Here is a 26,702-nt window from a genome sequence, read left to right as displayed (position 1 = left end):
TTGAGGTGTTGACTTGGCCTCCAAATTCCCCAGATCTCAATCCAATCGAGCATCTGTGGGATGTGCTGAACAAACAAGTCTGATCCATGGAGGCCCCACCTCGCAACTTACAGGACTTAAAGGATCTGCTGCTAACACCACAGCACACCTTCAGGGGTCTAGTGGAGTCCATGCCTCGACGGACACTATACTGCCAAAAGGTTTGGGACGCCTGCCTTTACATGCACATATACATTTACATGCACATATAGAACTTTAATGACATCCGTAGGGTTTAATATGGAATTGGCCCACCGTTTGCAGCTATAACAGCTTCAACTCTTCTGAGAAGGCTTTCCACAAGGTTTAGGAGTGTGTTCATGGGAATTTTTGACCATTCTTCTAGAAGCACATTTTTGAGGTCAGGCACTGATGTTGGACGAGAAGGCCTGGCTCGCAGTCTCCGCTCTAATTCATCCCAAAGATGTTTTATCAGGTTGAGGTCAGGCCAATCAAGTTCCTCCACACCAAACTCGCTCTCGTCTTTATGGACCTTGCTTTGTTCACTGGTGTGCAGTCAAGTTGGAACAGGAAGGGGCCATCCCCAAACTGTTCCCACAAAGTTGGGAGCATAACATTTTCCAAAATATCTTGATATGCTGAAACATTAAGAGTTCCTTTCACTGGAACTAAGGGGCCAAGCCCAACCCCCGAAAAACACCGAACCCCATAATCAACCCCACACCATAATCCCCCCTCCACCAAACTGGACTTGTCCATCAGATTGCCAGACAGAGAAGTGTGATTCGTCACTCCAGAGAACACGTCTCCACTGCTCTAGAGTCCAGTGGTGGCGTGCTTTACACCACTGCATTCAACGCTTTGCATTGCACTTGGTGATGTAAGGCTTGGGTGCAGCTGCTCAGCCATGGAAACCCATTCCATGAAGCTCTACACACTGTTCTTGAGCCACACAAAGTTTGGAGGTTTGTAGCTATTGACTCTTCAGAAAGTTTGGCGACTTCTGTGCACTGTGCACCTTAGCATGCGCTGATATTCTCTCTCTCCTTTATGGCTTTCTCTGTGATTTTATGTGGCCTACCACTTCGTGGCTGAGTTGCTGTTGTCCCCAATTGGGGAATCCACTTTGTTATAATACCACTAACAGTTGACCGTGGAATATTTAGTAGTGAGGAAATTTCACAAATTGAATTATTGCACAGGTGGCAATCTATCACACTACCACGCTTGAATTCACTGAGCTCCTGAGAGTGACCCATTCTTTCACAAATGTTTGTAGAAGCGTCTGCATGCCTAGGTGCTTGATTTTATACACCTGTGGCCATGGAAGTGATTGGAACACCTGGATTCAATGATTTAGAGGGGTGCCCCAATACTTTTGGCAATATAGTGTATGTATATAATATTTTATTACATATATGTATAATAAGCTACATTTATTGCCACCTTTCTCCTGCATCATACACCATCTAATGCACTGCATTATTGGATTGCCATTTCCAGTCTGCGTAAAATGTATATGTGATGCTGCCTTAGAATTGTATTAGACAGACCTTTTGGAACAGCCTTCACATCGCAAGCACACCTACGATGACTTAAAATACTGTCTATGTAGGCAGCCCACTATGTTTTGGAGCTTCTGTCTCTCGATCCTGACCCTACAGTCTGCTTACTCAACTCTGTTCTCTTTATCTTTCTTTTCTCTGTTCTAATATTTGATGTTTGATAAAGGTGTCTAGGAGTAAAACATAGCAAGAAAACAAAACAACACGCACTTAAGTGATTGTCCGCAGTGGGTGGAGCTTCTTCTGACCACAATACATTACACAGCAGCTATGTGGGGTGTTCAAGTGAAAGGGAAAGTTGTGTGTGTGTGTGTGTGTGTGTGTGTGTGTGTGTGTGTGTGTGTGTGTGTGTGTGTGTGTGTGTGTGTGTGTGTGTGTGTGTGTGTGTGTGTGTGTGTGTGTGTGTGTGTGTGTGTGTGTGTGTGTGTGTGTGTGTGAGAGAGAGAGAGAACAAAAAGAAAGTGAGAGATTGATGCATGGCCCTTGTTTTCCCTGAGCTGTAGTTACAAATGAATGGGAGGGAAAAGTCTGGGTGACCTTTGATCCCAGACTTTAGAGAGGACTGTGGGATGCATTCAAGCTGAGCGGTAGTGAGACTGTGGCAGTAAATCAGAGAGAAACTCTCGCTCACCACTGTAGCCCTCGGGCCAAAGCCTGCCCTTCCAGGACCTCACTCTTTTGTTGCAGCTGTGTGTGTGTTGGCACGTAAAGGCTTTTTGCTCAATCCAAATCAAACTTACCAATAGAACATGGACAGTACATTATATACAAACCTCTTCCATCATTTGTGTCTTTAGTATTCTATATAATGCCACTCATTAGTTGTGTTTGCTAAGTCAAGAGTCATTACTATTGCTCAGACTTAAACTTTGGTGTGTAATTCGTCCTGCACCATCTTTGCCACAGACGGCACATTTATCAGTATGGATGATACCCTTATAATGACGTGGCATTGGAGAGAGGTGTTTAATTACATATCTAATCACTCTAACATAAAGTTTTCTCCCAGACTATAAAATTGATGGGGAAAAACACACTAATGGGGCCCATGAAAGCCTGTTTCTGAGTAAAAAAAATAAAAAGGTAATAAAGCTGCAAGCAGCGATGAAAGGGCCCTCGCACCCGGTGGCCTCAGAAAAACAGCGAATGGTGGGCGGCATGCATTTAAGCGGGTAAATATAGGATAAATATGGCTAAATCTCTTCAATGTGCCACACTTCCTACTGCAAGCAGGTGGTGCTTTGACTATAACTGAATATTGCGATGTTGATGTCTTCAGGTCAGGACTATTATCAAACATGAGAAGTTTGGGGCAGTGTGGAGTTACAACAACTTCCTGCTTCATGGTGTTAATCGCATACATTAGCACTTAGCCAAGTGTTGCTTGATTTAATGTGTTTCTAGCATGTTTGGTACTTCATGGCATATTTAAATGTGTTTCTGAGAGTGAATTACTGTGTAAAGTATGCCATTTCCTGTTGCCTGCAGGTGGCGCTATGACTGTAACTGAATATTGGCATGTAAATGTGTTCAGGACAGGACACTAAGCAAACGTGAAGTTTGGGGCAGATCGGACATTGTATGCCTGAGTTACAACATCTTCCTGTTTCATGGCGAAACATCGAACTTTGTCAGGCCGCCACGGACACGCCCTTCAGCGAAAACTCAAGATCTTCACAATTTAGAGCAAATATAATGATGATCTGATTAAATCTCTAGGAGGAGTTTGTCGAAGTACAACGTCTGGAAATGGCAAAAACAACTTATCATCATGACTTTGCGTTAACATACACGCCACTTTCTAAAGCCAAATAGCGTGTTATCTGTACGCATTTTGAGCTATCCGCGTGTATGTCTATGCCGTGTGATTCCGCGTGTATGTGCACGCCGAAACGAACCATCATCTCCGCGTGTATGTCTACGCCGTGTGATTTTATTAAAATTGTTTTTTTGAAAATGTAAAAATGCAGAATGTTTCTTTTGATGGGTAGGTTTAGGGGCAGTGTGTGTGTGTGTGTGTGTGTGATGGGTAGGTTTAGGGGTAGGGGCAGTGTAGGGATAGAATGAAACAGCGTTGATAAACACGCTAAAAAGCGATTATGCGTCTTGATAGCACGCCAAAATGGCATACAAATTGCCGTGTCATACATACGCCATTTCATGAGATCAGTCTGCAACAACTGTAAACATTTTGAAGAGAAAATTCAAAATATCTCACTTCCTGTTGGGTTTTCAGATTTTGCATGTGTCTACCGAATTTCATACTTATATACGTGAAATGTAGCGTGAACGGCGCTTAATAAAAATTTTATGGGTGGCACTATCGAGCCATTTTGCCACGCCTAATTCTGAAACCCATATCAGACGAACATTTTCACCACTTCTGACGTGTGTGCAATGTTTCATGAGTTTTCAAGCATGTTTAGGCCCTCAAAAATGCGATTAATTTCAGAGGAGAAGAATTATAGGCCGAGCAATTCCAATAGGGTCCTCACAGCATTGGTGCACGGGCCCTAATTATGACCAGTGTTGGGGAAAGTAACTTTGAAAAGTAATGCATTACAATATTGTGTTACTCCCTTAAAAAGTAATTAATTGTGTTACTTAGTTACTTTTTAAGAAAAGTAATGTGTTGCGTTACTTTTGCATTACTTTTTCTCACCGGGGCTGGGCTCGTTTGTTTTTTCTGTATTTTATAACAAAAAAGTTCTATTTTTGTGCAAATGTATAGACCCTTTCACACCAAAATCTAAATAATAAGCCTCAAGCTGAGGTAAAAATGCTAATTCACGTGTGTAGGCGCAGCTCAAACAAACCTTTCAGCTGTCGCAGTCATTCTGGATAATCGAAGAATAGGACGCAGGAGAAAAAAGTTTAACACTAAAAAATCTTAAGTCATTTTTGCTCATAGTTTAACTGAATCATCGAAGGTCAGCAGCAAGACATTGGTCAATAAAGTGAGATTACATGCATAAAGAATATTTGTTTTATTTAACATATTTAATTATTGGAGGTTTGCATAGTATTCTGATTTTATATTTGACTGATTTTATTCAGTTTGAGGAATACTGAATCTTTTTTGCACAAATTATATTAGTAAATGCTCACATTTAGTATCATGCTAATAACCATCATGTTCACAAACAAAGCCTCTGAACTTACTCTCGATGTTTCTCACCATGGGGACAGGAGAGCTGTCAGTCAAATAAATGTGAAAAAGTAACTCAGATATTTTGTTGTAAATTTTAAAAGTAATGCGTTACTTAACTAGTTACTTGAAAAAGTAATCTGATTACCTAATTCAAGTTACTAACCCATCACTGATTATGACTTTGTCCCAATATGACTTTATTTTGATGCAGTGCAACCTTGTACCCCACAATTGCAAATGTGACTTAAAGTAAAAAAATTATCGCACAATCATTTTTTTATTTTTATCTTTGTGACAAAAATAGGTTTCCATAGGGCCCCGAGCCATAACTAGAGACCAAATCATAGACATGTGCGGGTCTGACTTGGCCCAGGAAATCCTCTTCCACCAATGACCTAGCAACCACATTAGAGCCCTTTATACTACGGGGCCGTTGAATGCTTGAATCTGATTGGCTGATGAACGTTCTGAGGTGTGCAGTTATTTTCTGGGAGACGCACAGCGAACGTAGTTCCAGGCAGCTCTCTTGACCGCATTACAGTTCCATATCACTGCGCATAGTTAACTGTAATAACGGAAATTACAGGACTAAAAAACAACAATATGACAGACGATTTTCCTAAAGTAAATCTTAATATTTACAGTGAATATAAAACGTTCAACAACTGGGCGGCAGCAGTATTAGACAGTCCAGATGAAAAACAACAAAGGCAAGCTTTTCTGTCTCATTACTGAAATCACACATGCTCGCACACGCACTACAGTTTGCAAAAAAAGCTGTCAGCGCTGCCCTGACGATTTGATCAGTTCGCCTATATAGTGGAGCAACTTAAAGGCTACACGTGACATTTTTTCACTAGCGAGGTAATAACAGCGCTGTTTAGAGACGCACTGAGGGAGCCTAGTTCACACAAGCGCTCTTTCTTTCTCTCTCTCTCTCTCTCTCTCTCTCTCTCTCTGTCGCTCTCATTCTCTTTCTAATAACTTTATTAATAACTGCAGTAGAATGCTATCAACGGCTCAAGCCTTCGTTAACAGCTTTAAAATGACGTTTCGGAACTAGCAAAAGAGCTGTTGGATGAGACGCGGAAGAAATAGTCCTACTCACAATAGCGATTTAAGTACAAAAACCGGAAGAATCCCATTAAATATATAATCGGATCGATGTCTTGAGGTGTGGTAACCGTAGTATAAGCGGAATAATTGACTCCGGGCCGTTCAATTATTAGAATGATAATGCACGAGGTGTAACGGCGGGTGTGCATTATCATTCTAATAATTGAACGGCCCGTCGTCAATTATTCCTTACGCATAGCCTGGCTCGTGTCCGAGAGCTTATCAAAATTCTCGTCCGAGTCCGATTGGAGCCTGTGTTTGTTTGTTTTTATCTCCCTAATACACATTGTTGCAGCCATTTCAAATAGTTCGGTTTTGTTTTTAATGTCAAAGTAGTTGTATTTTGTTTAGTTTCTTTAAGTTAATTTAAGAAAATTAATTCATTTAGAAAAATGTTTGACGACCAAACGGCCAGCGGCCGACAGTGAGTTAACCGCATGTTTGATCAATTAAGGCTCTCAAATCAACACTTGACTTGTCTTGCTTATAATAAAATATACAGATATAAAACACTTAAAGCATCACAATGTTAGTTTAAACGTTTACTATCACCACCACCACCACCACCACAGTAAAAAAAAGGCATTTTTGACAAGCTGAGGCAGGCTGATACTGCTCACAAACGAAACGGGCTACACAATCTAAACAAATGAAAAATAAAAACATGCAGGTCGTCTTACCTAACAACTCTCCGCAAAATGAATATAAATCCGATCTTTAATTCCCGCGCTATAGCCTATGCACATTTAACGGAGTTCATGTCAACGAAAGCAAAAGATACGACCTGCATTTGATTTATCAGCTCATTTCAATATCAAAGACCGCAATATGAGAACGAGCGACCTAAGCACTGGTAAGAGCATTTAGTCTCATTAGTTTTAATGAAGATGATTGTGTTTTTGAGCATCTAAGACTTAGTCTATTTTCAGTTTCACCTGCGGCAGTTTGCGTGTTGGCTTGCTTTACTCATTTGTGGCGATGCGTGTTGCCTAGTGCCGTCCTCTAAACACTGTGCGAGCCAGTCTTGACAGTCGCGGTATCATGGTCTCATGTTGTTTCCACCAGCGCAGCACATTTCATTGTTTCTTTTAATGAATTAATATCTAATATATAAAACGAAGGAGAAGACTAAAAAAAGGCCCGAAGCCCGGCCCGCGTTTGAGGTATGACGTGTATTTGGCCCGAAGCCCGGCCCAAGGGGCGTAAAAAAAACAGAAATGCAGGGCTCTAAACCACATCGCAACTCACTTTGAACCACTCTGAACAGTTTAACAACCATACAGCAACGCACATGCAACCACTCACAAGCGTTATTGTAAAAATCTAGTTGCCTACATGCTATGTCTCATTTTCTTTTCTTTTTTATCCATAATAAAATCTCCAAATGACACTTTTATGTTTTTCTTCTCCTCTCTTGTTCATGCAGAGAGCTTCCAGATGACCCTGCGATCCAGTGGAGCACTGCACTCGTCTCCTCTCTGATCCTTAAACACACCCAAACCTACGCCATCAGTCTGGTAGGAAATTACTTTAATATTTATATACATTCAGGACCACCTCATCCAGAAGACTGGAGTTAATATGTATGACCTAAACCTTCAGAAATTCCTCTACAACACCTCGGCAGGTTGGGAGAGCTCTCAGAGTTTGAAATGACAGTGGGTACTGTTGTGAATTTGAGACCAGTGAGAGGCCTTTTAAATCTATGAAAGAGTTGAGTGCACTAAAGAAGTTCCCAGGAAAACAGGAAACAAGTGTGTGCTTTTTTGCAGAATGTTCCCAAAGGATATCTAAAATGTTTGTTTTGGTCATTATTAATAATGTATTGAGAACGAACCGCCACAAAAGAGACTGATGAGGGAACACAAGGTTGCAGATGAGCTTTAGGGCAAACCAAAAGATAAATATATGATAAAAAAAAATACAATAATCAACAAGAGAGATGGGGAAATGAGCGTTCCACTGCCTCTGACAGAATCCTCTCCAAATAATAGTGTTGAAATAAGGTTTTTACTTCAGCATGAAAAACACTGATCCTAGAGTGGATGGAGGCTCCAAAACAGTGCAAATCAGTGGGCTGGGACCCACTAGGGCGCCTCAGCAATCTTCCAGGGGGACTGCAGGAGTTTGGGACTTAAAATTATTGATGAATAATATTTTGTTATTTAGTATAATTAATATTATATGGATTATACCGGTGGGGTGAGGCTTTTGAGTAAAAGAGACAGAGATTTATGCTGCAGTGATTTTCAGAGATTCCAGCTTTTTACTGTGCTTATCTGATTGCTTGAGTCTTTCTCATGAGGTTGCTTTGAATGAGACCATATCAGCAAGATTAATTCACTCAGACAAGCTTTTCATTGGCCCCCTGTATTTAGCCCTAATTACACATGCTGTAATATCCTATAATATCGCCGAAACAGACACACGTGGTTCCCCAGGGTCATTGCTGGCAAGCCAACGCAGATATCTATCAGCCTGCACTAAGGACTTCCAGAAAAGATCCCAAAAAATGTTTTAATCAAGATTAAAACAAACATTTTTCCCTCTTTCACCTCCTCTCTTTTTCTCACGTGTACTATTGAATGTTTTCTTTGTCCTTCACTCTCCCTCTTTCTCAGCCCACATGCCACGAAATTCCCAAAGAAAGCCAAGCACAGAGGACTTGCGTAAACAAGCCAGAAAACAAAACAATGTTCTTGCAACATGACTTGGTTTACCTCCATCACCTATCATCCATGAGTGTACATGCAAACAGCAGCCGGTATCCTTCCTACCAGACTGCCAACTGCAGCAACACTCCAGTCAGACTTAAAACCGCACACTCACTCACTAATACAGGCTGCTGAATCCAGTGGATCTGCACACGGTTCCGCTTGTACCCTTAATTTCATGTTTGATTTAAGTCGAAGAGGCTGTGGGGATGGAAATACTGATGTTGAACTAACATTACACTCCAATTTGATTTTGGCTTTCAAACGTGTGGGAAAAGAGTGGTGGCCATCTTGTGCTCTTTACCGCTCTCTCACAAGGAGCAGAGGATTGTGGGTAGGACACTATTACACAAATAGACTCCTCTGGTTTAAACAGATGTGCATTACTGCTGTGCGTACCAGGCTCTGACTTTAAGAGGTTCAAGAGATATCTTTGACTCCTTATGTTTTACATAGTGTATATGTGTATGCACTGTGCAGACATGTTTATCTTGTTTCTGTTCTTCTCGCAGGCAAATATCAGTACATGTGTAGACTTTGAAGTTCAATTTCAGTCGGATTAAAGCAATAATTAAATGCGTTTATGTAAAATCTTTCATCCAGTTGAAATCATACCAGTCCAATTTTGCTTAAGTGAAGTTAATAACTAGCATGTACTCATATTAATGAGACTAGAATTGGCCTTACTGTTGTGCACATGTTCTAAAAGACATGCGACAGGTGTTTAATACTTAGAAAATTAAGTTTGCATTCTGTCTTGTACACTGTGAACAGACAGACCATTTGAAAAATTGTAAACATATTATTCTGTCTCTCTGCTGTTCACAGCATTTAGAGTTTCTCCTCTGTCTCACCCATGCCGATAGTTTCTTCTGAGAGCTGACTCATTTGCCTCATTGTGTTTGGCAACATTCTGCATACCTGCCACAATCTATTATTTTGTCAACCGTATTTTCCTCCACCCTTGGCACTCGAGCTCAAGCTATGTGCAGCAGCTGCTTGGAAAGCACCCTTCCCCAAAGACAGAATCCCTCGTCTGGTGACACAGCAGACGACGCACAGATAGAAGTCTTTCCACACAGTTCTGGCAACAACTCCCACCAAGTCCACTGCTGAGTCTTCAAATTACTGCTTTTCTTTGGCTTGTGTTTCATCTATTTTCAAGTTCTTTTCTTTTGCTTGTTTTTTCATCTTGTGTTCACCTTTTCACCCTGTTCTTCAGTGGGAAGAAAGAATGCAGATGGAAAAAAGATTTTAAGTTTAACTTCTTGCGTACTAGACTCTGTTGTGGGATGCAACAGGAAAGTTCCACCTAATTTTTCCACCAAATTGTACAGCATGCACGGGGTTTGCAAAAATGCTATTACTTATCTTGAAATATTAAAATTGTATTACTATACATTGTCACTGGTGATGTATAGTAATGGTTAGAGTTTTTTCATGTCTTTGAAAGAAGTCTCTTAAGCTCACAAAGGCTACATTTATTTGATAAAAAATACAGTGAAAACAGCAATGATGTGAAATATTATTACAATTTAAAATAAGTGTTTTCTATTTGAATATATTTTTAAATGTAATTTATTCCTGTCGTTACTCCAGTCTTCAGTGTCACAGAAATCATTCTAATGGGCTGATTTGGTGCCCAAGAAACATTTCATTATCATCAATGTTAAACACAGTTGTGCTGCTTAATATTTTTGTGGAATTCTGTGATGAATAGAAAGTTCAAAAGAACAGCATTTATTTGAAATATAAATTTTTGTATCACATTATAGATGTCTTTTTTGATCAATTTAATGCATCCTTGCTGACTAAAACTATTAATTTCTTTAAAACACACACACATAGAGAGAGAGAAATGGGAATGTAAGTTAAAGTCGTTCATTGTTCATTTACAATACATTAACAAATGTAAGCAAACTGAACCTTATTGTAAATTTTTATCTTAATACTCATATTGTTATTATTTTAAACACATTTAGGCTATTGTATTTAATGTGTATTCAAGCATATGCATAATGGCTACACTTTTTTATATCATAACAATAATTATTATTATTATTATGACTTGTAAATGTTCTTTCACAGCCAGTATTTTAGCTGAATTTGTTTATCACTACTTGATTAAAAAGCCTTGTGTTGTGCATAACAGTGCATTTATAATTTTCTGATTTATGGTGTGTTTCTGCAGGTGCTGACATTTGATGGCAGAGGTGTTAGTGGACATGGCAATCATATTGCCATCTACAAGACCCTCAGGTACTCTTGTGCTGTTTTCATAATGCAAGAATTAACTCCACTACAACAGGATGTTAGCAGTAACTCAAAAGTAGATTTGCACAAGTTCAAAAATAAATAGTCACATTGTGCTCATTTCTCAAAATAACCACATAAAGCAACAGTTACAATAGCCAAGGCAAAAATGGAGACTTTCGGAAGTTAGGCCAGCTGTTTGATGTGTCTTGTTACAATTTTGAAAAGGAAACAAGCCTAATGTTGCTTATTTAACATTACCTGAATTGTTCCTAGTGGGTCCAGATGAAACAGGAAAGCGCTCCATTCATGCTTAATTGATGCACGGTTTACAGTAGATCTGATATTATTGCCCACACACCCTGTAGACCAGCATCTTAGCTACATATTCAGCAAGATGTCTTTAGTCAACAAGCTTTACCATCTAGATTTTGCTAGTGAACTGTTTGGCGGTGTTATGCTGCCTTCACGTGCTATCGGAATTATCGTAAATACGAGTTTCCTAGGTAAACATTGCACATGAACGCCCTCTGATGTCGTGTTTACCACTGGGAAGTTCGGAAATAATTTTGATACCCCAATTCCCGAGATGGGCGTGTCATAAGCTTTAAACATGGTGGCGGGGAGAACAGCTGTGGCAGGTGTGGTTTTATTGTTTTTTTCCCAAAACAGCTAGGTCGTCTTGTCTTGAAACTAATGTAGTTCATATTTACATGTACGAGTAATCATATGAAGCGTATTGTATGTTTGGTACACAGGGAAAATATCCTGCATTTGACTGAAATTACAGAATCAACAGAAAGCGGACTATCTGGAATGTTTATATGGTTGTCGGTGCATGGGAGACTACAAATGATGATGGTTTTAATAAGATTTTCCCAATAAATAGGCAAGAATAACCTGGTGTCCACCATGATTCCTGTTCACACCGACAACAAAGCACTTGAATGCAACAAGCTCGTAATCACGACTTCTAAAGTGGGAATTAGGACATTTCCGATAGCACGTGAAGGCAGCATTAATCCACAACCTAGACTACAACCAATCCAGATAAACCAGCCAGAAATTTGTACTGGTCTCAACTGGCCTTGCCGTAGAATGTTGTCAAATCTGAATATATCCAGACTCTGTAACATTCACTTATTTCTGATTTGGCGCAATGCAGTACAGTGCAGTTTAATGCAAAGTCAATCAGACAAAATAAAAGGGAACTTAACATTTTTAGAAGTCCCCTGATTGAGCTGATTTTATATTTACATTTACAGCTATTTCATATTTTACTTTTGGGGTAAGTACGATTTAACAAAAAATGTATTATAATTATTCAGCAAGGATGTATTAAATTGATCAAAAGTGACAGTAAAATTTGTTATGTTACAAAGGAATGTTCTTTTGAACTATTGATGAAAAAATCCTGAACTATTGATGAAAGAATCCTGAATCTAATGTTATCACGGTTTCTACAAAAATATTAAGCAGCACAACTGTTTTCAACACTGATGGTAATAATAAAAAATATTTCTTGAGCACCAAATCTGAGAATCATGTGACACCGAAGACTGGAGTAAATTCAGCTTTGCAATCACAAGAATTAAATGACATTTTAAAATATATTCAAATAGTTTTTTATTGTAAAAATATTTCACAATATTGTATTACTGCATAATATTCACTCAACTGTATCTAGATATCATACCATTACTACACAAATAATTGTTCACATTGCACACATTCCAGCAGAGCAAAACACTGAATCCGTTCAGAAGGAGAGGAAAACCAGATCCTCTGTCTGGGATCAGACAGCTTGTTGTTCAAGTTGCAACAGTTCACTGGAGGACTTTGCCTGATACCTTAAAATACTGTATGAATCCTAATCCTGTCTTCTACACAAGGGCATCAACCCTTAACTCATTAATAGGGGTGATCAAAACAACAGGAGATAAAGTTTTCTGCTGGCGTGAGGCAATGACTTACATAAAGGGTTGCTGTAAAACAGTCAGAACAATCCGCGTTTAGGTATTGAGCAATGTTTAGTTATAAAAGACAGCCAATCTTCTCGGACATCTGTCTCTTGTGTGCTGTTGTAGATGAAATTGTGTGTGTGTGTGTCTGTGTTTCTGTTTTTCTATCCCGGTGGGAACTTCAACCTGAATGCTCACAGACTTATGGGGACTCATGTCAGTGTGGGGACCTAAAATGAGGTCCCCATGAGGAAACAAGCTTATAAATCATACAGAATGAGTTTTCATTTTTGGAAAATGTAAAAATGCATAAAGTTTTGTGTGATGGGTAGGTTTAGGGCTAGGGGATAGAATATACAGTTTGTACAGTATAAAAACCATTACATCTATGGAGAGTCCCCACAAAGAAAGCAAACCAGACGTGTGTGTGTGAGTATGAGAGAGAGATGGGGGTGAAGCAGTGGTGAAGTTGGCGCTGGGACTGGGTCATTTCGGGCTGAGCTCCGGGGCCAACACAGGTGCTGTGACTGGGAGAGCCAGGCCATGACAGACAGTTCCAAGAACTGCACATGGATTTAGAGCTCACTCTAATCTGAGAAAAACCAAGACCTCAGGAAGTGTGCGTGTCCTTAAGACAAACACACACACACACACACACACACACACACACACACACACACACACACACAGTGTAATAGGAGAGAAAGAGAAACACTTCAGAAGACTGCAGACAAATACATTTGTAATGTAATAATATATTCCAGTGATAGCAAAGCTGAATTTTCAGCATCATTACTCCAGTCTTCAGTGTCACATGATCCTTTGGAAATCATTCTATTCTGATTTGGTGCTCAAGAAACATTTCTTAATTTTATCAATGTTGAAACCTTTGTGCCGCTTGTACATTTTTTTTTTCTAAATTCTAGAAAGTTCAAAAGAGCAGCATTTTTGGAATTTACACTTATATACAATATAGGTGTGCTGAGTGAAGAGTGCATTTGTAATGGCAGGAGAAAAAAAAATTGTGTGCAAAAATGTATTCTGGTCATTTTATCCTGTGCATAATACAATTTACTGGAAAGTTTCAAACTGAGGTCTGGGGACGCCCAAAGTGGTGCTAGTGCACAGAAAATGTGATTAGCTAATTGCTTTCATTTTTTGTTGTTATAATATTTATTGTGAAAAGCACTTTAAATCTGTGGTTCTTAATTTTGTTATATCTTGCTATTGTTATATCTAAAAAAAAATATTACATGGATACACTAAATAAAAATAATATTCTTTATGAGCATCTTATAAAAAAATAAGATGAAACTGATTTGCAAATTGACTACAGTACAGAACCCCAGAGAACGAAAAATGCTTAAAATTCTGTGTATAGACAAGATTAAAAAATACATTTTTGAAGCGTATGAGCGTTTGAATTTGGTTTGTTACATTAATCATATTATGTTTTTTCTCTTTAATGTCTTTGGCAACAGTCATCTAGCTTCTGCTGGACGACTACCTGAAGGTAAGTCTCATTACACTGTTAAATAATATATTTATCATAATACTATGTTCAAAATTAATTTCATTATTCATCATTCTGCCCACATTGGGAGTGTTGCTAATGTTTTCTAGGCAAAGTACACCACCCACTGGTACACTATATTAAGTGCACTTCGGAAAACATTTCCAGTATACTTTCATAAACAGTTTCCCAGGAGCCACCACTGAGCTAGACCAATCCTTTCTTACACCCAAGCGGAGAAATTACTGATATCACAGTTCTTCTGTGTCAACATTGTGTCAGAAAGCAAAGAACAAAGAGGACGATTTGATCGATCTGATCGATTTGAGCAAAACTGATGCAAATGAAATGGTCAGTTCACGACTCAGACCACAAGGGGTCGATATGCTGTCACATGAAGATGTCTTCTGTGTTCTGGCCTCAGTAGGCTAGTGATTAAAGTATTTTCAAAGGGTTACATCAGTGGTCAGGTTTCTTTCTGACTGCTTTATAAACTGACATTTTCCAGCTGAATATCTTTCTCAGTGTATGTCCACTCATACTGAGGACAGATTAGTCCTGTTAATCCAGTGTTTCCCGTCTGTTTCTGGAAAATCGTATTTTACGTAACAGATGCAGATCCTGGAGCCCCCATTGTTTAATCAGCCAAATCTTCTTTCTGATAACCCTGTCATTAACTCTCAGTTTTAGGAGGTTTCTCTGTGTGCACACTCTAAAAAAAAAAAGGTTCTATATGGCACCAAAAATGGTTCTTTGTCGTAATCATAGAGGAACCACTTTTGGTGCTATATAGCACCATATCTTAACATGTTCTGTATATGGTAGCGGTGCTATATAGCACCTTAGTTAGCGGTGCTATATAGCACCTTAGTCAAAGAACCTCTGAAGAACCACTGAAGCACCAAAATTGGTGCTTAAAAAGGTTCCCCTATGATTACAAGCCAAGAACCATTTTTGGTGCCATATAGAACCTTTTTTTTTTTTTTTTAGAGTGCACATCAAGAGGCTTGTTCATGCCCTTTATACACCACCATTCAAAAGTTTAGGGTCTGTAAGATTTATTTTTAATTAACTTTCTTAAGTTCAAAGCGTTTGTTTGATCAAAGTGTAGTAAAACAGTAATATTGAGTAATTTTATATATATGTGTTCAATTTTAATATGTTTTCAAATGTAATTTATTCCTGTGATGACAAAGCTGATTTTCAGCATCATTACTAAAATAAAGTCGCTGTTTGGATTTAAATTGGCAAATGCTTAAGAGTTAATTATTGGATCATTATTGCTGTGATATTTATGTTTCTAGCATGTTATATGTTAGGCAACAGTTCTTTCATTCTTAACTGATGGAGTGTGTAGCTTTTCATTTCTTAAATAACCATGTAGAAAGACACATCATGGCCATGTTACAGGATGACAATGTCAAGATTCATCAGGCTCAAACTGTGAAAGAATGGTTGGAGGGGGAGCATGAAGAATTATTTTCACACATGAATTGGCACCTCTGAGTCCAGACCTTAAATTCATTGAAAGTTTTTGGAGTGCTGGAGGACACTTGACAGAGTGTTGGACTCTGGCATTGTTAATACATGATCTTGACCAAAAAAGAATCCACCTCTTGATGAAAATAAATGCTGTGATGTTATTTCCATCAAGAGGTGCATTATTTTTTGGTCCAGATCTAGTTCGGTCTGGACTCAGAGGTGCCAATTCGTGTGTGAAAATTATTCTTCATGCTTCCCCTCCAACCATTCTTTCAGTTTGAGCCTGATGAATTTTGACATTGTCATCCTGGAATATGGCCATGATGTGTCTTTCTACATGGTTGTTTACGAAATGAAAAGCTACACACTCCATCAATTAGGTTTGGAAGAACTGTTGCCAAACGTAGAACATGCTAGAAACAATAATCACTGCAGTAATGATCCAATAATTGACTCTTAAACATTTGCCTATTTAAATCCAAACGGTGGCTTTATTTTGGCCGGGCAGTGTATCTTATATGCTGATTTGCTGCTCAAGAAATAATCCTAATATTATCAATGTTCAAACCATTGTGCTGCTTTTCTTTTTTCTTTTTTTTCTAGATTCGCAAAAAGTTCAAAAGAGCAGCATTTTTGGAAATAGAAATCTCTTGTAGCATTTAAATCACTTTTGATCCATTAAATTAGTTTAATTCAAAAGTATTTGAGTCCTTACCAAATATAATAAAATAATTTAAAAAAGAAAAGAAACAAACAAACTAGTGAAGGTCAATTTTCTGTTATGGATACACCATATTTTTCCTAATCTATTTCTGTGTATGTATTCAGTTGTATTTGATCAAATTAATCAGTAGCATGTAGACAACACCATTGAAACAGCTTATTGTGACTAAAATCTCTATAAAACGATTAAATCCTCATTCCATAATAATAATCTGTATCTGTAAAGCCTTAGAAAAGTCCAAAAGGTGTGGAAACCCAGTACTAAGCTTAATTTTTTTTTAATCTGTCTGTTCCTACAGGTTGTCAGATCTTCTCTCTTCACTCCATCAGCATCCTCAGAAAGTACCTATCGGTCTTAGAGCTGCCGGTCAGCTGGCTCCTCCCCTCTGATTTCTGCTGCGTCATTGGACTGAAGGAGTATAAACGTGCCAAGGTGGGTCATGAGTCAACAAAAAGCTTAAGCTCCGATTAGACCCGATGATCTCTGAAACTAGACACACCCTGGATCAGTTATGATCAGAAAGGATCGGTTATGCCTTCCAAACATTACGAGTGTCTCACGTGTTTCTCAGCTTTTACAGAACAGCTTTTTTCAGATGTATTCCCAGACCGAAGACTGGATGGCAGACCATGAATACAGAACATTCATAGCTAAAAAAGCTCCTTCTCAAAACAAAGCCTGTGTTGCCGACTAACACATTGGTACTTTGAACCTATACTGTAAGCATGAACTAATCTTGCCAAGAGGTCTCTGAATGACGCAGTTCCTCTGTCTGACTGCCAAGTAGTCCTTACAGTAGCATGCTAAGCCCTCATGTGTCCGTTTGTGATCTTGGGTCAGGTCATCTACCTGGTTTATTACAAAGGGCATATTTTAAAAAAAGAAAAAAAAACAATCTGCAAACAGTAAAATTGAAGTCATTGCTCTGTGTTGCTGTCTGTTCATTTCTCTCCTCTCCCTTCCTCAGAAAGCCATGCTCTGTCATCGCTCTCAGCTGCTGTGGTTCCGCCGGCTCTACATACTGTTTTCACGCTACATGTTCGTAAACACATTCCAGGCCATCATTGTGGAAACAAAGAATGTGAAAATGTATTAGGTTAGATTGTCTTGGACACTGTTCCTGTCCATGTAGGACTAAAGTTATGCACTATAATTGTTCAGGGAAAGGTTTACGTCATGTTTCTTATTTCTTTATTTAACCCCATTCCAAATATGCTGTCATCAAATTACTATATAGTGACAGAATATTAAAAAAGGTTCAGCCAACATATTCAACCTGCAGACACTAATGGAGAAATGCTGGCATAATGGACCTATACACACTGTATCCCAAACGTTTTCTGGAGAGGTTTAGCCTAGATAAGCTCTTTTAATAGTAGCTGAATCCAAAGAGCAGATTGTGCAGAGAATGGAGAAAACACAATTTATTCTGTATATTGTTTACATTTGCTGTTACTGCTGTTATTGGCCTTATTAATGTAGAGTTGAAGCACTGTTCCAAACGGATCAATAAGTACTGTACCAAATTTCCTGATTCCGTTTGTTTTCAAAACTGTATTTCTGAATTCTTTCTAAGCAAATCTGTAATTCTAGGAAGTTTATGATGTTCCCTGTTTTGACTTTGATGTTATGAATATATACATATAACAATGTTGAGTAATGCAACAACACCATGAAATGGTTTGATGAATGTAGTTCTGTTGACTTTTTTTATTTTTGAAAATAAATGGTTTTAGTGGCTTTCCTTATACATGACAGCATCCTCAATACAAAGTTGGAGGACAATACAAATATCATTCCTCCTTTGATGTGACAATCCTGTCTGTGAAACCGGGCCATGGTGTCTAGTACATTGATAAAAATGTTTTAAGAAGCAGGAGAGTGCACTCTAAAGCGTTTACACAACAACAATCTACTAAAATCGGAAAAGTTTTTCCTTTGCATTTTTGAAGAGTTTCGCATACAGACGACAATGTTGTCAAAACAATAGCCGTTCACACAGATATGACTAAAAACGCTGAATTATTTGTATGCCAGGCCAGTAGTTTGCAATGTTGTTTTGGTTGTCAAGTACTTGCGCCTTCCTATAGACTGAACACGTAATACGCATGTGCATGACATCACTGGTTTCTCAAATTTGTGTTTTTGTAGTTTCCACGGGAATGATAATGGTATTGTTTCCTAAAACGTGCACTTTGAAACCTTTTTCAAAATGTTGCATTTTCAGGCCCCCAAAGTGCCATTGTCGTGTAAATGAATAGTCACACAAAAAAAGGTTTCCGTTTTTAGTTGAAAATGGTGTTGTGTAGTCCTTAAGTCTCCTGCCTGAAGCTGCAGTCTGAAAGTCAAACTATTCAAAAGGCCATAGGAAACCGTCAATTATGTGTCCAGTGTTGGTTCTGACATACTTCTAATAGTCTGATGCTTCTGCATACTTTCCTCCCAGTTTTGCCCACAGAAATCCTCCACAGTCACACGTCTCACTGTTCCAGTGTCCAAACAATGAGGTGCCACACCTGTAAAGTCATGGCAAAATACATGTAAAAACACACCCAGATAAAAAAGGAAATGCTCCATAATTTAATACAAAGCCAGGTAAAGTACTGTTTGTCTATAACATGCAGTAAATATGGCCTGTAAAAATAAAATCCCAATAATCAGCTCACCAAATCCATCAGGGTTGGAACGTGGAGTGTAAAAACTCTGGACACCGCATGTTTTGCAGAATGTGTGCTTGGCCATGTGTGTGTTAAATGTGTATGTGGTCATGTTGTCTGATCCCTATGAAACATGATAGTTGTATAATTAAACATTATATGCATACTGCTCAACCAGATCCTGTGCACATGCTTCAAAATACATACCTGCAGCAAGGTGAACTGGGATTTTGGCACAATGAAGTGACGATTCTGTTTCTTTGTGCAAATACTGCAACTGAGACACAACAGCAATCAAAACCATCAGTAGGAGGGTTAAACAATGACTTTAACAATGAAAAGCTGACACAAACTTTTTTTGCACTTTTCTCAAGCTAGCATTTTGTATTAACTCTCTCTGTATATAGATTGTATATATATATACACATACACAAAGTCTGCGCCAGTGGAGCACTGAAGAGGGGGCGTCTGAATTAATGAAAGGGGGCAGCGGTGACGTAACGCAAAGTGTCCCCGGTTAGAAAAAATCTGGGGCTCTGGGGGGTTAATAAAGGCCTTCTGAAGCGAATCGATGCATTTGTGTAAGAAAAATATCCATATTTAAAACTTTATCAAATAAAATTCCGGCCGATCACTTTCCGTGGAAAAAGCGTTGAAAGTGCCTCTCGGAGTTCAAAATGCCAACTGCAGAGGCACTTTCAACACTTTTTCCATAAATTGAATACGGAAGGCGATCGGCCAAAACTTTACTTTATAAAGTTTTAAATATGGATATTTTTCTTACACAAATGCATCGATTTGCTTCAGAAGGCCTTTATTAACCCCCCAGAGCCGTGTGGAGCACTTTATTTGACGGACAGATGCATTTTTTATGGACTTCAAAAACAGAGCAACAATTAAAGCCATTATAAAGCTTGGATTAGCCAGGACTTTTTTAACCCTCTATGGTACGCAATATGATTTCAATGAGTAAAAAATTATTTGTGGTGTTTATCCTGCTTACAATTGGACACTATAACAATAGCAATACAAATTTTTAATTTTTGTTTTTCTTTTTTTTTGTACCACAACGTTTTCATGTAGAAAAAATTAAAATATTTATTGAAAACATAAATTTGTTTAACCAGACACCTGAACAAGCACATTTATCCAGTTGTTCATGTATTAAAAATTTCATATTTACGTTATTTCATTTACAATTTCATATTTACATATATAACGTTTCAAATTTAGCTGTTGCTCTCAGGCAAAATTGTACTATCGTGGAACACAAGTATTACCAAACCGTCATATCAAGTTATATCAAGTTATCATATCCATCTTCACCCTCACCCTCTCCCTGCTGGATTGTCACTATGACCCTCATCTTCCTCATCACAGTATTGACACCTCATCCTCACCCTCATCAACTGGCAGTTGTGTTTTATACCTTTTTTTAAGTGCTATAGAAAATGTGCAGATCATAATGTGCGCAGTTATAGTATGTGAATTCTAGCTATTTTCCTTACAAATATACTATATTTGTACCTAGTATACTCTAAAAAAAAGGGTTCTAAATGGCACCAAAAATGGTTCTTGGCTCGTAATCATAGGGGAACCTTTTTTAGTGCTATATAGCACCAATTTTGTTGCTTCAGAGGTTCTTTACCGGTTCTTTGACTAAGGTGCTATATAGCACCTCTGAAGAACCACTGAAGCACCAAAATTGGTGCTATATAGCACTAAAAAAGGTTCCCCTATGATTACGAGCCAAGAACCATTTTTGGTGCCATATAGAACCTTTTTTTTTTTAGAGTGTATGTCTGGTATGGCCTTATGCGATTAAATTATGGTACAATGTTGCCTCGAGGCAACACACAGTTTTTTGTTATTTACTAAATATTTGATGATATATAATGTAAAGTTCTTCAAAATACTTCTTTACTTACCAGTGAAGGTGACTCATATTTTTTGTGGGTGATTAACTGGACAGAAATTAATGAAAAATGCACTTTTCATTGGAGAAAATATGGAGCCATGTGACCTGTGCACGTGCTGAAACAGGACACAAAATTGACCCCTGTGAGTCATGTGACCACTTTTTTGCACTTTCATTGATTAGTATTTGAGTTCTTCTTCCCTGAGAAAGGTTTGAACAATAAATTGGTGTTTCATTTTATTAAAAATAAACTAAAATACACTTTGTTGCCTGGAGGCCACCCGTACCTTAATATAACTCTGATTGTATTTGCCTAAAAGACGAATGTCAATGTCATATACACCCAGGATGTCTTGAGGGTGAGTAAATCATACGCTAATTTTCATTTTTGGGTGAACTAACCCTTTAAATTGATCAGGTATATAATGGTTTGTATATTGGTTTGATCAAGCATTGGTTTGTTCAATTATACTGGTTTGGAATCTAAAGCAATGTACTTGATCAAACCAATAAATACAAACAACTATACACAGTAAAAAACGTTGGGTTATTTTTTTAACCCAACCGTTGGGTTACACATATTGGGTCAATATGTTGGGTTATTTTACAAAAATGTTGGGTCATTTTAACATCGTTGGGTTATTTTTAGTAATAACCCGGCCATTGGGTTACGGTTTCAGCAGCGATGGTTCAAATTTTAACGGCTAAATGACTGACCGCAGTGCGAAACGCCCAGTGACAGTCAACAGAAGAAGCTGCTGCAGCCTGATTATGATTTGAAAGGTAAGTCCTATCGTTTTTTATGTATACAACTTTTATAACATTATGTATTGTGTACTGAAACGTTGAATATAGTATAAAACTGAATTTTATATTATATTTATTAAAGTTCACTTTTAATGCTCATCAGTTTTAATGCTCTCGATAGCAAATAAACCCTAGCTATCCCAGTTAGCGCCTGGCAGCAATAAAGTAATTAAAACATTATTCTAGCGAAACTGTTTAGAAACTTACTATGGTGATAAAGTAAGTAACGTTAGGCCTAGTCTGAAATCGCTATATAATGCCCCGCGGAGCATTATCAGCTCGGCCGGTGCGCGCGAGCTCAGACCCGGTCACTCGACAGCACAACAGCGCTGTGAGATCCAGGGAGACGCGTTTGAATTAGCCGAAATATCTGCTTTGAGATGAATGAGTGCAGATATTCCCCAACACCAATGAACAATTAGGCTAGTTCACGACAGCTAGAATGTTTTCCAACCCACAAATTACCTAGTTTTACTGTAGTAACGCAAACTGCAACTGGTATTTTGGCAGAAATGTGTTGTATATTCATAATGAATGTCGTCATATGCATATAGTCATGCATGTTACTATTAAATGTATTACAAGAGTAGTTAAAGCATCCAATTATAGTATTTTTTCTTACATAGCTATTACAGTTTTTGCCTTTATTTTAAATGTGTTGTACTAAATGTGTTTTAGACATATGGATTCATTCCCAGATAGCAAAAAATATCGGCACGGCTTCTTTTTGCCGCCGGCCCTAAGCTGTCGGCTATAGGTGCGTCCCGCTGGCGGTGTTGAAACGTTTGCCGCCGAATACGTCACTCCCATTTCTTGCGAGATGCCGCGGCCGACTAGCCGGCGGGCCGCCGGCTTCATTTTCTCTGGCGGTTGCCTCCGCCTAATGGACCGCGGCCGGCTGGCGGCAAGCCGCTGTGAAATACAAGGATTTCTACTCTCAAATTCGACCAGCCACGTTGGCTATGTTTGGCTTGTTGGGAAATAGAGTGGAACTGACAGCATTTTAACTAGTTCTCACATTTGAAGCGATTATAAAATCATAATAGCCTATATGTGAATTATATCAAATATTAGTTTTTTTTGCTCCAATTAAAGCCATTAGGGTTTATAACAGATTCTTGACTCTTGATTCCATGATAAGGTTAGGTTTAGGAAATTACATTTAAATTTTCACTTGATTATTTGCATGTCGAGTGTGTTTAAACAGTGTTGGTCAATTTGACCCATAATGGATGTAATACTTTTTTTTTTTTTTTAGCATAATAGGAGGGTTAAGAAAGTTTGAAAGTTCATTTTAGGATAACACTTATTTTTGTATTGCCCTTTTTTCTATTTCTTTTTGGACTGACTTTAAAATAGACATGACAAAAAATTAGAACTAACTTCATGACATTTTACTTTGTTTTCAAAACCCATATTTTTCTGAAAAACAAAAATATATTATTAATTATTTAGGAAAAATTCTACATTCATAAGACAAGAATAACTCAAAAGAAGCCCTCTAATATTACCTCTTATAAAGCTGATTTTTACAATATTTGAAACCCTCTCAAACATGAGGTCGCAAAACAAAAAGCTTACAAAAACAGAAACCTGAAAGCTTTTCAATTTCATGTGACTGCCTTAATATTATAAAGTATTTTCTATCTCAGAATTCTTATTTTTATTATTTATTTTATATACAGTGTTACATTTGTTGTTATTCTTTGTTCTACATATTCGGAACTGTACCACAATGCTTTATTGTTTTTATTTTTCTCTCATTGTACTTTTTGTATTGTACTTGTCTATACATGTACTAATTTAAATAAAAATAAAAAAAATAAAAAAACAGAGAAGTACCTCCACCGGCCGAGAGGGGCAGTATACCTAAAAAAGGCGGAAGACAAACCGGTAAAACATACAGATTTACCAACAGCGGCCGCTCATCACATGGTTTTAGTATTTGAAGAGAGGAGATCAGAAAATATCCTCGACTACGAGCGTTTAAGTAAGTACATGTTTCCTTTTTGTGTCACACAATATTATGTTCATTTTTGATGTATATACCGGTAGGTTGTTTTAATTAGTTTGTTCAGACACGCACGCTGATATAGTGCACAATACACAGTGTTAGCTAACACGTGCTGTTTCGCCTTTTTTTACACACTGAGTTCAAGCATGTTCTACATGTTAAAATGTATCTAGCTACTGTAGGTAAGTTAGCCAAAGCTTTACATCTAGAAAGACTTAAGTTTAACTTTTGGTGTTTTCTAACAAAACAGAATGATGTATATAGGTTATTTAAATTATTTTGTTAGTCCGAACAAGCATGCTGCTAGGTCAGTTTTAGCAAGTGTTAGCTAACATGTGCTTTGTTGCTACTGTTCTTCTAGCATTTAAGGTCATTTATGAGTTATTTCTCTGAACTGCTGTACTTATTATGTTTGAGGACAATGCAGTTTACTTGAATCACTACACTGAATGAATACATTTTACTGTTCCACATTTGGCTGACCAGTTTTTCCCCCCACAGCATAGCTACTGTATATTCTGTATTTAACGTTAACAATGCGGTTTTGTTCACATTTTCTTGCAGATACCTTGACCAGAGCACAATCGGTTATCTTCATCCAAGAGACCTACTATTGGACAATCGTTTCGGCTTTCAAGGTAAATAAATTGTTAGTCACAATGTCTAGTTACTGGGCTATAAGGAGAAGAATATTGAAAGGAGTTGAGATGGACAAACAGGAAATTGCAGATGTTGGAAACTTGAACAGTATGGAAAATTGTGCCTGTAGTTGTTGTTTTATATATATATATATATATATATATATATATATATATATATATATATATATATATATATATATATATATATATATATAAATAATTAAAATAAAATATTTTTTATGTAGATTTCCAGAATGAGAACCAAGCCCTGAGGGAAAGCAATGCACGAGCAGGTGAGAACATGCACTCTTTCTTAAATTTTACTTTTTTGACTGTGATGTAGCTCCAAAATTACCAAATGCCTTTCATTTTGTAGCTTCGGATGACAGCGGCTCACTTCATGAGCAGGTGAAGCAAGTTGGGACAATGTTGACGACGTTTGCTCGTACTGGGCAATCAGGTACAACTTGCAAACAACACCTGTGGTTGTTGGTTTAATTCCCACTGGGGCCACCTGTACATGTAGTAGACCTAGTTGTAAATGTCATAGTTTAGTAGTTGAGGGACCAGGACTGACTGCTTTATTCTTTTATTCTGTGAACCCCTGTAGGTGCAGATCAGACCCTAATGCTGCGACGTCTTGGAGAGTTTGGCGATGTTGTGCGTAGCATGGACAACAAAATGGACACTATGCTGCAACATTTCAGTGCCAATGTGTCTTTTGGAGAGTTATCCCTGCCAGGGGGTCTGTTACTCCCCCTAGACAACCCATTTGGCGTTGCTTGACTACTTGCTTGGCTAGTTTGAGGCAGGATAAAGAGCTCCAGTAAGTGTGCTGATTTTGTTTATAATGCTGTAGGGTAATCTAAAAAGTAAAATTTAAGATTGTACACTGCATATTCTACAGTCTGAATCACAGCCTGTCACATTTTTATATTTATGTATGAGAAGCTTCAGAGAGATGTAATTTGTAACACTTTTTTGTATTTTCAGCTTCGGTTTTTGGCAATCAAATGTGGGAGGGACCTAAAGACAACCGTGTGGCGAATGCTTTAGAGTATCTTCTCTAATCACCTTTCCATTAATACAACCTGGACGGGTGTAGGGGATAAAGCATGTTTTAGAGACATGTTCCTGAAGACCATTGTTCAAAGTAATATATATATAAATATATAAATTTGTTATATATTTAAGTAGATGTGTGTGGCTTTATGACATTCACATGGAATGACAGATCTGTATTTTCTACAGGAGCCATCCGGAAGAACCCGGCAACCCAGGATGCCACTGATGAGGCGGTCCAGGTTAGCGCTATGCGTTACCTGAAAGGAGCATCTGATCGTGAAGGTGGAAAAAGACGCCGCACAGCTGAGAGGGACCCACAGCCGACCTCTTACACCTAGGCTGACTACTGACACCTGGAACCCTTTCTTTATCCTGCAGTCAGTAACATCAAGACCCCTAAAGAAGCCAGAAGTTTCAGTCTACACTCACCCAATCCACACTGTTCACTGTGGAAATTACTTTTTTTTTTATTCCCTGTGACCCTGCCTTGAAGGCAGCTCCTTGGATAGATATGGGATGGCGAGGTTGTTTGTCCTTTATATAGGCGCACAAGAAATCACTGAAGATAAGCCAATTTGCGCTGCCTCATTCTGGAGGTCGGGGAAAACCGGAGAACCCATAGTCAGGCTTGTTATAATGTTCTGTTCTACTACTGTTCTATTCTTCTCCAGAGCTTTACTCTAAATTATTACCATTTATGCTATTGTTAGAAATGGCTTGTTAAATGTGATGTTATACCTCGATTTATTTGGTATCCTGCACATTCTTTGGTACCAAATATCCTCATTATTTGATATAATATTTAATGGTAATTCTTTTCATCCCAGAGCTGACCTATTTGTTATTAACAAATATTGTGTTATAATTTGCTTGTAAGGCTGTTTTTTTTTTTTTTTTTTTAAACCAAAATTTAATTGGAAACATGCAGGTTCTTTAGTAAAAATGTTTTTTGTTATTTATAGGCCTATTTAAGCTTATTTATTGTCTGTTATATTTAATTTATATTATCTTGTATCATTGACAGTTAATGTACTTTGAAATGTGGAATAAAAATGCCAAATGGGAATTTATCTGGTTTGTTCAATTATTATCCATCATAAACTGCATGTTACAAATATATG

At 38.0% G+C, this 26,702-nt stretch overlaps 3 protein-coding genes across 6 annotated transcripts in view; 2 read left to right on the top strand and 1 right to left on the bottom strand.

Annotated features, from left to right (window-relative positions):
* Positions 1 to 18,157, top strand: part of pigl (phosphatidylinositol glycan anchor biosynthesis, class L) — a gene marked incomplete at its 5' end in the record, with an annotated part of 39,761 nt that extends 21,604 nt beyond the window's left edge. The window contains 5 exon segments of the mRNA XM_079815114.1: positions 7,259 to 7,349; positions 10,738 to 10,805; positions 14,242 to 14,273; positions 16,778 to 16,911; positions 17,447 to 18,157. Of these exon segments, the coding sequence (XP_079671240.1) occupies positions 7,259 to 7,349; positions 10,738 to 10,805; positions 14,242 to 14,273; positions 16,778 to 16,911; positions 17,447 to 17,575 (454 nt within the window). The 3' untranslated portion in view covers positions 17,576 to 18,157.
* The window catches only part of cenpv (centromere protein V), a 278,526-nt gene that overhangs the window by 246,238 nt on the left and 5,586 nt on the right, over positions 1 to 26,702 (bottom strand). For 2 of the 4 annotated variants that reach the window (XR_013816370.1, XR_013816371.1), the window contains 3 exons: positions 19,344 to 19,413; positions 19,146 to 19,260; positions 18,294 to 18,995 (listed from right to left, as the gene is read on the bottom strand). Coding sequence is in view for 2 of the 4 variants with exons in the window: in XM_079815119.1 (XP_079671245.1) it covers positions 18,859 to 18,995; positions 19,146 to 19,260; positions 19,344 to 19,413 (322 nt within the window). In the remaining 2 variants the exon portion in view is untranslated. Of the gene's footprint in view, positions 1 to 17,889; positions 18,996 to 19,145; positions 19,261 to 19,343; positions 19,414 to 26,702 lie in introns of those variants that run through there. The other 2 variants (XM_079815119.1, XM_079815120.1) reach the window with 1 other exon arrangement.
* On the top strand, positions 22,070 to 26,645 carry LOC307124755 (uncharacterized protein; the record flags this gene model as incomplete). Its single annotated transcript, XM_079814197.1, has 7 exons — positions 22,070 to 22,080; positions 24,377 to 24,513; positions 24,762 to 24,809; positions 24,893 to 24,976; positions 25,127 to 25,342; positions 25,510 to 25,669; positions 25,768 to 26,645. The coding sequence occupies 5 exons, from the start codon at positions 22,070 to 22,072 to the stop codon at positions 25,300 to 25,302; spliced, it is 456 nt and encodes a 151-aa protein (XP_079670323.1). The 3' UTR covers positions 25,303 to 25,342; positions 25,510 to 25,669; positions 25,768 to 26,645.

This window comes from Gobio gobio (genome assembly GCF_949357685.1).
Source record: "Gobio gobio genome assembly, chromosome: 4".
NCBI classification, from domain to species: domain Eukaryota; kingdom Metazoa; phylum Chordata; class Actinopteri; order Cypriniformes; family Gobionidae; genus Gobio; species Gobio gobio.
The sequence above is the reverse complement of the archived record's forward strand: the minus strand, read 5'-3'. Positions and strand labels throughout refer to the sequence as shown.